This window comes from Geotrypetes seraphini, chromosome 7, assembly GCF_902459505.1.
Source record: "Geotrypetes seraphini chromosome 7, aGeoSer1.1, whole genome shotgun sequence".
NCBI classification, from domain to species: domain Eukaryota; kingdom Metazoa; phylum Chordata; class Amphibia; order Gymnophiona; family Dermophiidae; genus Geotrypetes; species Geotrypetes seraphini.
The window spans coordinates 73,320,412-73,337,829 of NC_047090.1; the positions used below are offsets into that span (position 1 = coordinate 73,320,412).

At 44.6% G+C, this 17,418-nt stretch overlaps 1 protein-coding gene across 2 annotated transcripts in view; it reads right to left on the reverse strand.

The window, feature by feature from the left end:
• Positions 1-17,418, reverse strand: part of BCAT1 (branched chain amino acid transaminase 1) — a 111,268-nt gene that overhangs the window by 80,661 nt on the left and 13,189 nt on the right. The window contains exons 1-2 of one of the 2 annotated variants that reach the window (XM_033953466.1): positions 8,720-8,939; positions 5,214-5,291 (exon numbers count right to left, since the gene is read on the reverse strand). In XM_033953466.1, coding sequence (XP_033809357.1) covers positions 5,214-5,291; positions 8,720-8,764 — 123 coding nt within the window. In that variant the 5' untranslated portion in view covers positions 8,765-8,939. Of the gene's footprint in view, positions 1-5,213; positions 5,292-8,719; positions 8,940-17,418 lie in introns of those variants that run through there. The other variant, XM_033953467.1, reaches the window with a different exon arrangement.

Here is a 17,418-nt window from a genome sequence, read left to right on the forward strand (position 1 = left end):
AAAGTGCGAGGTTATAAAATTTGCAGACGATACCAAACTGTGCGGCAGAGTTAGGTCCAGGGAGGAGAGTGAGGACCTGCAAAGGGACCTGGACAAGCTGGAAGACTGGGCAAACAAATGGCAAATGCGCTTTAACGTGGAAAAATGCAAGGTCATGCATATAGGGAAAAAGAACCCGTTGTTCAACTACAAATTGGGGGGGGGGGGGCATTGTTGGGAGACAGCAGACTTGAGAGAGACTTGGGTGTGCTGGTGGATGCATCACTGAAGCCATCTGCACAGTGCGCAGCAGCCTCGAAAAAAGCCAACAGGATGCTGGGCATCATAAAGAGGGGCATAACAACCAGGACGCGGGAAGTCATCATGCCATTGTATCGAGCGATGGTGCGTCCACATCTGGAATACTGCGTTCAGTATTGGTCGCCGCATCTCAAGAAGGACATGGCTGTACTTGAGAGAGTCCAAAGGAGAGCAACGAAACTGGTAAAAGGGCTGGAACACAGCCCATACGCCGAGAGGTTGGATAAGCTGGGGCTCTTCTCTCTGGAAAAAAGGAGGCTTAGGGGAGATATGATAGAGACCTTCAAGATCATGAGGGGCATAGAGAGGGTGGATAGGGACAGATTCTTCAGACTGAAGGGGACAACAAGTACAAGGGGGCATTCGGAGAAACTGAAGGGAGATAGGTTCAAAACAAATGCAAGGAAGTTTTTTTTCACCCAAAGGGTCGTGGACACTTGGAATGCGCTACCGGAGGAAGTGATCAGGCAGACTATGGTACAGGGATTCAAACAGGGATTGGACGGATTCCTGAGGGATAAAGGGATCGTGGGATACTGAGGGAGGAGCTGGGATGTAACACAAGTATAGAAAGCTAACCAGGTAATAAGTATAGAAACCCAACCAGGTTATGTATGTGCAAGACCGGAGGGTTAGGACTTCGATGGGAAGATAGGACTTCAATGAGAAACCAAGGTGGCAAAGGAGCCCCTTCTGGTGATTCAGACAGGTCGTGACCTGTTTGGGCCGCCGCGGGAGCGGACTGCCGGGCAGGATGGACCTATGGTCTGACCCGGCGGAGGCACTGCTTATGTTCTTATGTTCTTATGAGTTTGTTATTAGAAAATGCGAAAAGGTCCGTTATGTACTTGGGGGTCAGGCCGTATAGTACTTTGAAGCAGAGGCAGGCAAATTTAAACCTTACTCGGGCTTCCGTTGGTAGCCAGTGCAGCTGCCGATAGTAGGGTGTCACGTGGTCGAATTTCTTCAGCCCGAAGATAAGTCTGACCGCAGCATTTTGCATTAATTGGAGACGTCTCATATTCTTTTGTGAGATTGCTAGATAGGCGATGTTACAGTAGTCAAGCTGACTCAGTATGAGGGATTGCACTAGGATTCTGAATGTTGACATATCGAAGTATGATTTAATGGTTCTGAGTTTCCAGAGAGTAAGGAAACCTTTTCTGAATAGGGAATCCACTTGTTCCTTCATTGTTAAGCATTGGTCTAGAATAACACCTAGTATTTTCATGGTGGGCTGAATAGGGTAGTTGAGTTTATTGATGCATAGTGGGGTTTTATTGTCAAGCAGGTGAGGGGAGGCAACGAAGAATTTTGTTTTTTTCTGGGTTGAGCTTCAGCTTGAAATCTGTCATCCATTGTTCCATCTCATTTATGGCATCGGATGCCTTGGGAATGGTTTCCGAGATGGAGTTGGCGAATGGGATGATAATCGTAAAGTCATCTGCGTAGCTGAATAGTTTTATTCCTAGTTGGGTTAGTTTCACACCTAATGAGGACATGTAGATATTGAAAAGCAGTGGGGAAAGCGGTGACCCTTGTGGCACTCCGGATGAGTTGCTCCAGGTGTCGGAGTGTTCGTTGTTAAAGTGTACCTGGTAAGAACGGGATGTGAGGAAGCCACGAAACCAGTTTAGTACCTCAGCTCTGATACCAATGGCGTCTAAGCATTGCATCATTTTCTCATGGTCTACCATGCTGCGGTGGGCGCCTGGGCGGAGGCCTCGAGAATGCTGGTGTAGACTTTTGAAGGTATCGCCACGGCGGAGGTCTAAATGGCTTCTGCGGCGTTACCCGTGGTTTAAGACGGACCAAGGAGGCGATGGAGCGCTCGTGTTCGGACAGGCGTTTGGTCGCCGCCTCCAAGGACTCATCGAACAATTCCGATCCGACACATGGCAGATTGGCTAGGCGCTCCTGCAAGTTCGGGTCCATATAAACCGTTCAGAGCCATGCGAGATGGCGCATCGCTACTGCAAAGGCGGAGACTCTGGAGGCCAACTCAAATGCGTCGTAAAACGCATGAAAAAAGTATAGGCGCAGCTGTGACAAGTTGGCCATAAATTTACCAAAGTCCCCCTTATGGGAATCCGGCATGACCCCATGATAACGGGGTAATGCCTTCACCATCTGCCTCAGATAAGATGAAAAAGTGAAAGCATAATTAAGGACCCTGGCCGCCATCATGGAATTGGAATAGAGGCGGCGACCAAACTTGTCCAAAGTCTGCCCTTCCCGCCCGGGAGGGACCGCAGCGGAGACCCTAGAAGGCTGGGACTTCTTTAACGCCGACTCCACCAGCAACGACTGGTGAGACAGTTGCGCCTTCTCGAAGCCCTTACATGGGATGGTACGGTACTTCGACTCCATTTTAGATGGAACCGCTGTGACTGTAAGAGGGGAGTCCAAGTTCCTCAGGAAGGTCTGATGGAGGACTTTATTAAGAGGCAGACGAGGGGTCTCCCTCGGGGGAGAAGGTAAATCCTGCTCCTCCAAAAACTCCTTGGTGTATTGTGAACCAGACACCAGATCTAGGTCCAAGGCCCTCCCCATATCAAGCACAAATCTGGAAAAAGAGGAGGGTTTGGACGGAGGGGAGGGCGATCGAGAGGCCCACGTCTCCAAAAAGGAAGGGGAAGCCTCACGGGAATAACGAGGTTCCCTACCAGACCCCGAGCCCCAAGAGGCCGCCCCGAGCGATCTCGACGGGGTCAGGGACCGCCTATGCCCCGAGGAACCCCTGTGTGAAGTCCCCGGGGTACGAGGCACCGAGGTCTGCCCCTTCCGTTTCGGCGAGGAGTCTCTCGACAACCCTCCCTCGGAGGAACGGAACAACCTCGGATTATCGAGGCGGAGCTCCGAGACACGTAGCGTCTCAGTCCCGGTCGGCGAGGAGCAACCGTGCCTCCGAGGAGACCCGCGAGAACGCTTGGGCTTCCTCGGTCGGCGCTTCGCCCGAGGCCGACCCGAGGGCGAGGAGCCCCGGGAGGACCTCGACGAGGAAGAAGTGGAAGAGATCCTCCGAACTCTCCGCACCTTGTCCCGAGGCCGCACACTCCGTTCCGGCTGGTCGACCGAGGTCGAGGGCAAGGTCGGGGTCGAGGTCGGAACCACCCCGGGGGCCGAAGTCGAGGGCACCGAGGCCACCGAAGCCAGGGCACTCGGGGCCGAAGCCGGCTGCAGGTGCGCTAAGGTGCTGGACAGCTCCGAGGTAATGAGGGCACGGAGCAAGTCCTGAAAAGCCGGCACCGCCATCATGGCTGGTAGATCCGGGGCCGGCGGGTGCTCCCTCGAGGGCGACCTCGGTCTCGAGTATTCCCGCGGGGCACCCGACTTCGACGCTCGGGGCAGGGCCGAGGACGACCCACCCGCCCCGTCGAGGATCCCGAGGATGGCTTCTTCGAAGTTGGAGCTGAGGAAGGAAGAGAGGACTTACCCCCCATCGACTTCGAAGTCGAGGCCGTCGGCTTCGAGGAAGCAGGATGTCTCGGCGAGGCCGAGGGAGTCGAGGACGAGGTCAAGGCCGGGGCCGAAACTGAGGCCGACGTCAAGGCCTGCTCCGCGGGGTTGACAGCAAAGAGCTCTGCCATTCTGGCACGACGGCGGCAGAGAGCTCTTGGCTGAAAAGTCGAGCACCTGGGTCAGGAATCGGTGGGGTGCTCGGGACCCAGGCAAAGTAAGCACCACCGGTGGGGATCGGTGAGAGAAAGTAGCCGATCGCACCGGGTGCACTTTTTAAAGCCCGTCAAAGGACGGGACATGAAATCGAAAACGGCCAGGAACGGAACGAGGTCCCGCGGCCGCGGCTACCGGGAGCCCCCGGAGCCGAACGAAAAATCTTTTTTTTTTTTTTCGACGATTAACAAACACACGAACGAATAAAAAAATAAAGCAAGCACAGTGACCGAGAAAAACGACTCAGACGCGGTGTCAGAAGGCAAAAAAAGAGAGAGCACAATTTCCACAGGGCTTCTGGCTCCGCGGAAAAAACTGAACTGAGGACCACGAGGTGGGGATGCGCCCTCTAGTGGGCAAGAAGGCATGCACATGCATGGTGCAGCATAGCAAACTTGAAACTTCAATCAAGTTTGCTTGAAAAGCTGTCCGCGCTGGGGCTCCGTAGATGACGTCACCCACATGTGAGAATATCATGCCTGCTTGTCCTGGGATAAATGATAATTAAGATTTTCTCTGCATACCATGTGCTTTTTTTTTTAATTTTGAGGTTGCCATTATGTATTAATAAGATTATATTGTGTGTATATGAAAAATGGATGGAAGAAATTGCATTACAATACTTACTATTATTATGGGTGTGGGGTCTTTGGCGGAGCGTGGGCAGAGCTTGGGTGGGGGTACTCGGTTGATATTTGTTAGACTTAGGGGGTACTTGGTTCGAAGAAGTTGAGAAACACTGCTGTATACTGATTACTCCAGTGCAGGAAGAGGAGCTAAACAGCCACAGGTTGGGCTGCTTTTTTCACTACCACCTTGGTCTTCAGCAGGTCTTTAAACCCCATGTCTGTGCGGAGGCTCAAAGGAACAGCTGGTCCCAAGATGGCAGAGGAACAGGAGGATCCCCTCAGAAATGGAGTCAGGGAGTGAGGAATCTGGAAAAAATTTGATGAGTGGGGAGAAGAGCAGGAAAAAGGTGGATGGTATGTGCATAGGAATTCTGTACGAAAAATTACAAACTGTGCAAATATTTGCAGAATTTTCAATTTTTTGTGCAGACTTCCCCCAGGAGTAATCTATATAGGGCAAAGGCTTATAAATGCCTACAGTCAAAGTCCCACAATGTACAACACATTTTTCTTCAAAATTCAGAGCACTCAAGCAAAGAAAATTCTTAGAGACCTAAGAGATTTTTTTCTTCTAAAGTCAGCACCATGCCACTGGCATTAACAGCTTACCTTAAATGAATGGGCAATTGCATGGTTTCCGTCACTCTTCTCACAACCAACTCCATTTCCGCATTCAGTTTTACAGCCCTGAAGGAGAAAACATGAAGGACACTGAGTTATAGGGAAATGTAGATTTTTAGTACCTGCTGAACAAATAAGAGTTTCATAGAAACAGAGAAATACAGAAAATGAAAGCAGATAAAGGCCATAATGCTCATTCAATCTGCCCACCCTTACCATCAACCATCTCTTCTTATCCCTGAGAGATCGCATGTGCTTGTCCCATGATTTCTTGAATTCAGATATAGGATCCATTTATGTAAGGCCTAGTAATTCCTGATAAAATATGGCACATTTTTGAAATACAGCTGAAAGTGACTCATTTCTGCAGGAAGGCATCTACATAAGAACATAAGAGCTTTACTGGGTCAGACCATCAAGCCCAGCCCATTCTCAGGGTGGCCAATCCAGGTCACTAGCACCTGGCATAAAACCAAAGAGCAGCAACATTCCATGCTACCGACCTAGGGCAGACTCAGTCAAACAAACAATAAGGGCAATAATCTCTCGAAACTGAGAGTAGAGTGATCAAAAAGCAGTGAACTATATAAACGATGAACACACAGTATCTAATGATCAAAAATAAACAATTATATACAACTGATAGTGAATCATAATGCTCAGAGATATGGAGGTGATAACAGGGAGGTCCCAACACTACCACCTCACCGCCCAATCATCGCACAATTCAATGCACCAGCTGTAAAATATATTAGGTATGCACAATTGCTTTGAGTGCACTAAGCTACTGATTTTGTAAAAAATAACAAACACTAGTTAAGTGGTCTGAAACAGCAAACTTATCTTGAGCTTGCGGGTTCCGACGTGACAGACACGTTTCGCTCCTGCCTCAGGGAACCAAAGGAGAATTTGCAAGGATACTCAAAACGTGTAGGCGAGAAGAAACTCACATATTTAATGCATTTCTACCAAACGAACGGCTTTCAAAAGCATAAGCTCTTAGTAAGACTGCCTCCTCACAGCGTGTCCCACTGCTAGGGCAAGCAGTGGCTTATCTCATGTCTTTCTGAACAACAGACTATGGACTTTTCCTCCAGGAAATTGTCCAAACCTTTCTTAAAACCAGCTGTTATCCGCTCTTACCACAACCTCTAGCAATGCGTTCCAGAGTTTAACTATTCTCTGAGTGAAAAAATATTTCTTCCTAATGGTTTTAAAAGTATTTCCCTGTAACTTAATTTAGTGTCCCCCTAGACTTTATAATTTTTGACAGAGTGAAAAATCAATCCACTTGTACCCATTCTACTCCACTCAAGATTTTGTAGACTTCAATTATATCTCCCCTCAGCCGTCTCTTTTCCAAGCTGAATAGCCTTAACCTTTTTTGTCTTTCCTCATACAAGATGAGTTCCATCCCCTTTATTATCTTGGTCGCTCTTCTTTGAACCTTTTCTAGTGCTGCTATATCTTTCTTGAGATAAGGAGACCAGAATTGAACATAATACTCCAGGTGAGGTCACACCTTGGAGCGATACAGAGGCATTATAACATTCTTGGTCTTGTTAACCATCCATTTTTAAATAATTCCTAGCATCTTGTTTGCTTTTTTGGTTTTATCGTATTGTCTACAATGACACCCAGATCCTTTTCTTGGGCGCTAACTCCCAAGGTGGACCCTAGTATCTGGTAATTATGATTTGGGATATTCTTCCCAATGTGCATCACTTTGCATTTGTCCACATTAAATTTCATCTGCCACTTCGACCCCCAGTCTGCCTGCAATTTTTCACAATCTGCATGCGTTTTAACAACTTTGAACAGTTTACTGTCACCTGCAAATTTAATCACCTCACTCGTTGTTTCAATTTCCAGATCATTTATAAATAAATTAAATAGAACAGATCCCAGTACAGATCCCTGCGGCATGCCACTGTTTACTCTCCTCCATTGAGAAAAATTGTCATTTAAGCCTACCCTTTATTTTCTTTTTTTAAAAATATATATATATATTTATACAGTAAGTTTTCAAATAAAATCACAAGAATCCACATGTTACAGTAAATCAGAGTATATAATAATAAAGAAAATAAATTTCCAAAGCTAACAAAGAAATCAAATAAAGTAGCATAGAAAAGGTATTCTTTCAAAATTAAGGATTACGGTAATCAACCAAAGTTAAGTTGAAGCAAAGGAGTTATATGGAAGATTATTAGAGGGAAATGCTAAATATGTTTTTAAAGCCCTTTTGGGCATCCATCCACAGCTAACAGGGATCACTTAAGATATTTATTGCACCTGAGGTCTCTCACTCTAGACAGCTAGACTTTGGCTAGCAGCCTCAGCATTTTCTGGGATAGCAGGCAGTCACACACCTTCCAGGGTAATCTGATCCTCTTCTCCCCTTTTACTGGCAGTCCCTTTTTTGTTATGTTTTGAAATAGTCCAATAAAGTGGCATCATTTATTCTACAGCATGGTTGCTGAGCCTTATTTCTACATATGTAAGTGGAATAACATGGCAATTACCATTCTCTGCTCCAAACAGAAAGATAACCAAGAAATTAACAAAGGATACAAAAGGGGAAGAAAGAGAAGGGGGAAAAGATCTTTAAAGGAAGAATGCACATCTATATGCCAGAAGAAGTGCAACTAGAGAAAAGAAAGCTATTAAAAAAAAAAAAAAAAAACACCCCAACCTTTGTAGATACAAAAAAAATGTGACTCAACCAGGGGAGGAATCCTTTGAAAAGTAGAACTTCATACATAAGAAGAGGAAAAAAAAAACAAAAACCCCAAAACAGGTTAAAGGAAGTAAAAATGTATTTTCATCATTAGAATCAAAAGAAATTATGAAATTAAACGAATTCAGTTTTCTTGTTAGGGAAATGAGGGATGTGCTTGGAAGGGCATCATCCTTCTTCTACCAGAAAAAGAGGGGGACTGCTTCTCTAAATTAACATTAAGGGGTACAAAGGTTATCCAGGTTTTCAAGAGTACGTTAGGGGGGAGCAGGACAAAATTCTCCTGAGACAAGCACCTATACAGTAAAGCCGAACACAAATAGAAGGGAGGAGGTAACAGGCTAGCTAGGAGAAACCAACAAGGTTCCTCTGCTAGCATCCTCCCCCCCCCCCCCCCCACAAAAAAAAAAAAATCCAACCCAGAAAAAACAACTGTCTCGATCGAACAAGCGTAAGAGAGTAGGGAGAACTTGAAATCGACCCCGAAATATTACAGAGAAATTGCATGTCACAAGCATGCCAGGTAGAGCTGAACTCCTCCTCCATTTATCACGACTCCAGATCATCCGGCATTATCTCCTGGGAGCAGACGACGGTATGGGCTTAATCAATTGGTTTAATTATCTCCTTTAGTGACGTCCGTAATATTTAGTCTGGCCCTCCTCTTTTATTACGATGAAAGGAAGTAATAAGCGATCCGACAGATGCCTAACGTCGAATTCGGGAACAGAGAGGAAACCCCACTGTACCGTACCTGGCAATGGAGGGCTGCTCCTGCATCCGCTTTCTGGCATGCCATGATGAGAGCGCAAGGGCTCTTTCGGCTTTGGTTGATCGTGCGCACGAGATTGTTGTTTGTTGGGGGCTGGGGCAGGCTGCAAACGAGGCGCGCGGCAGCTGCTAAAGGGTAGCCACAAGGTCACGCGACAAAAACACGGCAGACAGGGAATCTGTCAAAATAATCTTCCGTCTTTGACTGTAATTCTGTTGGGAAATCTCCACGTTTTTTTTCTCTAGCCCCTCCTCCTCTATCCCTTGTCACCGGAGAGGCGGATGTTAGCTCTTCACCTAGCAGCTACACGTGTTCCATTCGTAAAATGAATTGAAGGGAATCAAAAGGGAATAAGTTATGATATAAATAAATAGTACATTAATATAGTGCCATTGGTTTTCAGGGTGACGATTTTAAACATATATACTGGGACTGAATTGAGTAAGGCAGAGCGATTCGAAAGTGTAGAACCAATCCCGCTAAATTTAAAAATAGAAGTGTCATTCGGAAACATACATTTCCAGTCCAGCCCCACTACGTCACTTTATATTATATAATACAGACAATTTCCAAACTTTATAATAAATACAGTACTACTTGTACACGTTTACATGCATTTTAGGGAATGGAAACAGCAACACGTCTTAACTGGCCGCTGGCTAGTAATTACTTCACTATAAAAACACTGGAAGAAAAATATCGATCCACAAAAACAAGGTCAGTGAGGCAAAACCAACACAGCCAAAGGAATAAAAACTATTCTCAGTGGAACATTAGAAAATAAATAATTAAATCATTGGATGATAGCTAATGCGGGGGGGGGGGGGGGGGGGAGGAGGTTTCAGTATCTGAAGAAGCTGTGACCTTCATGCAAGAGAAAAATGCAGCATTAAGGAATTGCAAAAAAATGGGTTAGTACCAGAGGACAGATAGCCTCAGTGGCGTACCTAGCATATGTGACACCGGGGCCCATCATATTTTAACAACCCCCCCCCCCCCCCCCCCCCCCAATTTATATGAAAAATAGGATTTTTAGTAACAATCCACATATTGCACAAGAGTGTACCTAGGAAAAGGCAGCATCTTAAACACTGCAGTGAGCACTAGAAAACTAACACATACATTGTAAAACTAAACAAGCCAGATCCTGCAGTCAATTGATCCTGCAGTCAATGCCAACTGAAAACTATGTCCTTTTCATACACACAGAACAGAGATACACCCTCGCCCAATATTGAATAATCACAAACTAAAAATAGAAATATGTAGACAAAAGTTAAACTGAACCGCCAAGAAACCAGACTCTGCATACAATGCAACACCACAAAAACAGTGACACATGTCCTCAAATACTGTGCAAAATATAAAGACAGTAGATGTAAATTTGAAAAAACTGATACATAACAAGTAACCACTTTACAAATTAAATGAAAATAAAACAAATAATGAGAAATAAGACAATACCATTTTATTGGACTAACCCATTTTTCAATTATCTTTCAGAGGCCAAATCTTTCTTCAGAACAGTACAGTATACTGCTGTTATGGTATCCTGTCCTGACCTGAAGAAAGGGGTTTAGTCCAAAAAATTGCCTTATTTCCTTTTCCTATTTATAAATTTTTATCAATACAGTTACAATACTACTTGATTCTAAGTAAAGCAACAAAAAAATCTTTCTACCTTTTGTCATTTCTGCTTTAATCATCTTCTCTTTGCTCTCTTCTTTCTATATAGCATTTGTCCTCTCTCCCTTCCATTCAACATCTGCCCTCTTTGCCCCTTCCACCCAGCTTATGCCCTCTCTCTCTCTACCCCTTCCATCTACTGCCCAGTCTCTCTGCCCCTTCCATCTACTGTCCACCCTCTCTCTCTCTTCCATATGGCATCTTCCCTCTATGTCCCTGCAATAAACTGTATATCCTGTGTCCCTTCTCTCCTTTGCACATGATTAATTTCAGCTTCACCCCCTCTCCATTTTTGTCTCCACTCCCTCCCCAATGCTTTGGCATCTCTCTCTTCTCCTTTCCTTCCTTCCTTCTCACTCCACACCACAGTCTGGTATCTCTATCTCCTTCCCTTCCCTCCCCCATGCTATGGCATCTCTTCCTCCCCCTCCATGGTCTGGTATCTTTTTTCCTTTTCCTCCCTCCCATGGACTTGGCATCTCTGGGTCCTCTCTTGTGACTTCCTTCTCCCTCCTTCCCTCTCTCTCCCCAATTGGGTGCTGCAGTGCAGCATTTCTTTTTCCTCTTGCCTGTGCAGCATCAGCATTTCTCTCCCCCCTTTCCTGTGCAGCAGCAGCATGTCTCCCCCCTTTGCCTGTGCAGCATTTTTATCCTCCCCCCCTTCCCTGTGCAGCAGCAACATTTCTCTTCCCTGCCCAGCATTTCTGGCTGGCTCCCCTGCTCAAAGCTGTGGGCGTCTACACCTCACGCGATCCACGGCTGCATTGGAAGCCTTCTCTCTGATGTTGTGACATCAGAGGGAACGCTTCTGATGCAGCTGCGGATCGCGCAAGGAGCCGACGCTCACAGCTTTGAGCAGGGGAGCTGGCCAGAAGCTGAACAACCGCTGGAGTGAGCACCCGCGGACACCCCTGTTTATTGCTGCTGCTGCTGGTTAAGGAAAGTAGCAGCAGCAGAATAGGAAGGGTGACTGGTTGTGCACCCCCTTGGGGCGTGCACCCTGGGCGGCCTCCCCCTTGGTATGCCACTGGATAGCCTTGCTCACTCTGCCTGTGTCCCAACATTGCTGCTCTCAAGTATTCAAATCAAATTCACAGGCTTTATATCCCCAATTTTATCGCTTAAAATCGATTGTACTTAAGCCAATAAATTTATTTCAATAAATATCTTTATTTCAATAAATATCTATTAATATATATACTCAAGTATGACAGAACCCAGCACTGAGTGTGAAACCAGAATGATGTTTTATTGACAATAGTTAATACAAGAGTGCAAAATTCCATTACCACGGTTCACAGACACCATTAGGTATGGCATCAGCAGTGGCATAGTGAGGGTGAGAGGTGCCCGGGGCAGTGGCACCGCTCCCTCACCTCTTCTCCACCCCCCCCCCACCTCCACATACTCCTTGCGTGCCCCCTCCTGCCATGTTCTCACCACTTCCCTTCCCCCATACCTCTGTAACATTCCTGGTGCAAGAAGCATTAGAGATTAGAGAAACTGGGCCTCTTCTCCCTTGAAAAGAGGAGACTGAGAGGGGACATGATCGAAACATTCAAGATAATGAAAGGAATAGACTTAGTAGATAGACAGGTTGTTCACCCTCTCCAAGGTAGAGAGAACGAGAGGGTACTCTCTACAGTTAAAGGGGGATAGATTCCGTACAAACGTAAGGAAGTTCTTTTTCACCCAGAGTGGTGGAAAACTGGAACGCTCTTCCGGAGGCCTTTGTAGGGGAAAACACCCTCCAGGAATTCAAGACAAAGTTAGACAAGTTCCTGCTAGACCAGAATGTACGCAGGTAAGGCTAGACTCAGTTAGGGCTCAGGTCCTTGACCTAGGGGCCGTCGCAGGAGCAGAGTGCTGGGCACGATGGGCCACTGGTCTGACCCAGCAGCAGCAATTCTTATGTTCTTAAGCAACCCAAAACTTGCTGTTGCACCAGCGTCAGCTCTTATTCTGATGTCACTTCTAGATGCAGGTCCAGGAAGTGATATCAGAGAAAGAGCCGAAGCTGGCGCGACAGCAGGTTGAGAGTTGCTGCTTGCGCCAGGAATGTTACAGAGGTATGGGGGAAGGGAAGCGGCGCGTGCACGTCAGAAGGGGTGGGGAAGGAGAATGTGGAGGTGGGAGCGGAGAAAAGTAGGGGGCATGGAAGGAGCGGGGGGTGGAGAGGACAGGTGCCTCAGGGCGAACCACCCACCTGCCCCTGCCTTACAATACCACTGAGCACCAGAATTAAACAATATTGTATACACAAAGACTGCACATCCCATGTTTTGACCTGCCCTATGTGTTCTAGGACGATTCTTCATTCTTATTCATGTAGGGCTACCAAACGTCTGGGAAAACCCTGATGTCTTCTCTTTAGAGGACTGTCTGAGTGCCCGGATGGACTTTCCAAAACCCAGCAGTTCGGGTTTTGGAAAGCTCTGGCCATGTGTGGAGGGACTCTGACCATGTGCGGATGATGTCACATGTATCCACGCATGCTCGGAGGTCCCCGGACATGGCCCGGAGGTCAAGAATAATGAGACAATGCTTTTGGGGGCAGGGCTTGGGGCATAACGGGGTAGGCCAAAGGCAGAATGGGGCGTGGCTGGGGCAGGGGTGGAATGGGGCAGGAGCAGGCGTCCAGGATGTTGCTGAGAAAAATATGGTAACCCTATATCCATGTGACCTCTTTTAGCCATGTCTTTTGACAGTTAACCTTACTCCAGTCTCTCCACACCTGTTCAATGATCCTGGTAATCAATGATTAGTTTATTTACAAGATACATTTTGCTTCCATTGCCAAGATGTCCTCTGCTCCTCTTGCAGTCATTTTCGTTAAGGATGGTATGCCTGCTTGAGATTCTAATCTCTATTGTATCTGAATGTAATCATCAATAGAATCTGGAGAACTTTTTGCAAGAATTTGGGTATCATCCTCCAGTTCCCCTCTGGATACCTCCCTCATACTAATGTACTAAAATACAGAATCAAACAGGACCTAGAGCAATTCCTTTGATGCTTTATCTCAGCCCACAAGGATGATTGAGTGAATCTGCTCCCTTGGCCTAGATCAGGGGTGTCCAATGTCGGTCCTCGAGGGCCGCAATCCAGTCGGGTTTTCAGGATTTCCCCAATGAATATGCATGAGATCTATGTGCATGCATTGCTTTCAATGCATATTCATTGGGGAAATCCTGAAAACCCGACTGGATTGCGGCCCTCGAGGACCGACATTGGACACCCCTGGCCTAGATCATTCACAACAGGCTACAGGTGTTTCTCCATGTTTTGCCATTATCTTGTCTGCCTTCCATGTTCTATTCCAGTTATTTTATTTATTTAAAAAAAAATTATACCGCCAGAAACTCAGTGGTTTACAAAATTAACATATGTAAAATATAAAACCTTTTGCTAGAGATAGTTTCTGGCAGGTAGAGCAGGGTCTGGCTTAGACTCCATTCCCTCCCGCCCTCCCTTCTCTCACCCACCCCTAGCTCATTTCTTTACTTATAGTCTTAACTTATTGGCAATTATTCTAATTAGGACAACAGAACTCTTTATATTTCATTACCTGCAAAGAATCAAACACTAAATAAACATACAATATTGTAATAATCTGTTTAATTCAAATGTTCTTGGTTGCAAAAAAAAAAAAAGAATCACTGAACTACGTAGAGGTCTGCGTTATATAGTGTTTCTTTCTTAGATAGTCTTAGGACAGATTAGCATATTAGAATGGAGCTTTGGATCTCACTAGAACAGTGATTCCCAACCCTGTCCTGGAGGAACACCAGGCCAATCGGGTTTTCAGGCTAGCCCTAATGAATATGCATGAGAGAGATTTGCATATGATGGAAGTGATAGGCATGCAAATTTGCTTCATGCATATTCATTAGGGCTAGCCTGAAAACCCAATTGGCCTGGTGTTCCTCCAGGACAGGGTTGGGAACCACTGCACTAGAAGTTCTGATGACATGTATCGGGAAATGTTTTGGAAAGTATAAGAAATACGTATAAATATTGTAATAATCTGTTTAATTCAAATGTTCTTGGTTGCAAAAAAAAAAAGAATCACTGAACTACGTAGAGGTATGCGTTATATAGTGTTTCTTTCTTAGATAGTCTTAGGACAGATTAGCATATTCTGTAAGACTATCTAAGAAAGAAACACTATATAACGCATACCTTTACGTAGTTCAGTGATTTTTTTATTTTTTTGCAACCAAGAACATTTGAATTAAACAGATTATTACAATATTTATACGTATTTCTTATACTTTCCAAAACATTTCTCGATACATGTCATCAGAACTTCTAGTGAGATCCAAAGCTCCATTCTAATATGCTAATCTGTCCTAAGACTATCTAAGAAAGAAACACTATATAACGCATATCCTAAGGCTCTCTATACTAGTCTAATATATTCCTAGCTTAATAAGGTTTAATTAATTAATCAACTCAATAACAAGATGCCAGCAGCAAGAGGGTTGCATTGAGTGTCACATGTATGATTTTCTCCTGGTTGTGGGCTAGATTCAGTAAATGGCGCTCAAAAATCAGCACCGAAAACAATTGGTACCAATTCTAATCTACAGTGTGCACTTAAAGATGAGCATCCATTACGGATTCACATTGAGTGTTGATTTCAGTGCCCAGATTTGGGCTCCATGACTTACAATTGTTGACACCAGGTATAATTCCCAGCACCCAACTTAGGCACACATCACCCAGTATTCTGTAACACTGCTCACAAATTTTAGGAACATCTCTGACCTGTCCATGCACCTCCCATGGCCATGCCCCTTTTGGGATACATGCTATGGGATTTAAGTCCACAATTTCCAAAAAATGTACTTTGACTGTTCTTTTTCCAGATGTGATGAATTCACAAATCTACAACAATTCCTCTAGAAAGTATCCAAACTAGTTTTTTACATTCTATTGTTTTAGAGCCTCAGCCCCACCACTCCACCGCCTCAATAAATTTTCATTGCGGTGAGCTTTACATTTTTATAGATGTTTGCACAAATTCAAACTGGTGCCAATTAGCACCCAATTATCGCCACTAATTGACTTGTTAGTCAGTTTAGTTGGGTGCATATCTTGGATCGTTGCCCAAGTCAGTGCCCAATTTTGGGCACCGTATCTAGAATCCAGGGGTGTCTGTGGAAGGTAATGGCAGCAGCTGCACATATTGACTAACAATCAGCTTGCAGCGGGCAAATCTGCAACTTGCTTTGCACATGCAGAGTAGAGTGGGACTTTAGAGTGGATTTCAGGATGCACAGGCTACTCATTGGAGGATACAACCTGCACCCCCCCCCCACCCCACAAAAAAAGGCAAGATGATCATGTAGGCGGCCATAGAGGTCCCCAGGAGCTGTCATTTGCTCTCAGTCTTAACACTGAAAAACACTGCTCTAGTCTGCCTAATGGTAAAAATGGCTCTGCTGGTATTTTCAATAATAGAATTTGAATAAGTTTTGCACTGGAGCAAAACTTTGCCACATCTGCCTTTTAATCTTTACTCACTGCCATCAAACAGCAGACCTCTACGTAGTTCAGCGATTCTTTTTTTCTTTTTTTTTGCAACCAAGAACATTTGAATTAAACAGATTATTACAATATTTATACGTATTTCTTATACTTTCCAAAACATTTCCCGATACATGTCATCAGAACTTCTAGTGAGATCCAAAGCTCCATTCTAATATGCTAATCTGTCCTTTTATGTTTTACTAAATCAAACACTTCTAACAGGAAGCATCCACAGTCTATACTGAACCCTGTACAGAGGAAAAGAAGACAGGGCACAAGAAAGGAGAGAGATGGAAAAAGTGTTTGGAAATTAATTCATATCTATGGAATTTTTTTCTTTGTGTGTGTATTTTATTAACAGAACACCCAATGTAACTCAAATAAACATTACGTTTACAGAACAAACAGATAACCTGTAATACACTACCACAGAAAGTTCTGGTTATGATGACATGAGGGAAAAGTGAGATTAATTTGTGTTCATAGCAAAGCAGCAGGCATGGTGTTAGACAGACTAAACAGGCCTTGAGGTCCTTATCTGCCTTCATATTGTTTGTTTCTGTGATACCATATTTCTAAGGCACTTAAAAAAAATTAATAGCCTTAGAAGCTATCAGTCCTGTTATATATTTTTTCCTCAGATCATAGCTTTTATAGTGAAAAAGAATATTTTGTGCTTGTCCTCTAGTTCTTGAGCTCATATTTATCCACTTAGGAACAAGATTCTCTCTTTTTAAAAAAAGTTAGTCAGTGCTATTATCATTTAATTTTGTTTTCTATCAGTGTTTACTTTTATCAGCTGATGATTAGCTAAGTACAAAAGGTTTACATAATGAAACAGAGTTGTGGACAAAAAAAGAAAAAACAATCTTGACATATCCTTGAAAAACTGCATTGAACAGTTGTTACCAGCTGGTATATTATAATGAAATGGTTAATCATAGAGCTTCTGATAGCCATTCTCAATCCACTCTGTCATGACCCACTCACCTGATCTTTCCTCTCCCAGAATATCATTATAGGGCATGATGACTGAAAATAGCTAAATAATGCTATTCCCCAGGCATAGCAGCAATGAAATTCAGGAAAGCACATGGATGGAGCTGCTCCCAGAACTGCTGCTAAAGGAAAGAGTTAATCTTTGCCAAAGAAGTCCCCATCCTTCCCCTGGCAAAGCAGCACCTCCACACTCCCAATGAAAGAGTATGCTGAGCTGTTTCAGAGGAAGACAGGAAACAGAAGAACATCTCGCCTTAGGATATATACAGACAAACAAAAAGGCAAGGGAGGTGATATGATACAGACATTTAAATACTTGAAAGGTCTTTTGTAGAACCAAATCTTTTCCAGAAAAGAGAAAATGGTAATTTGAGGTTGCAGTGAGGGCATAATTTGAGGTTGCAGTGAGGAAGACTCAGGAGCAATGTTAGGAAATTCTTTTTCAAGGAGAGGGTGGTAGA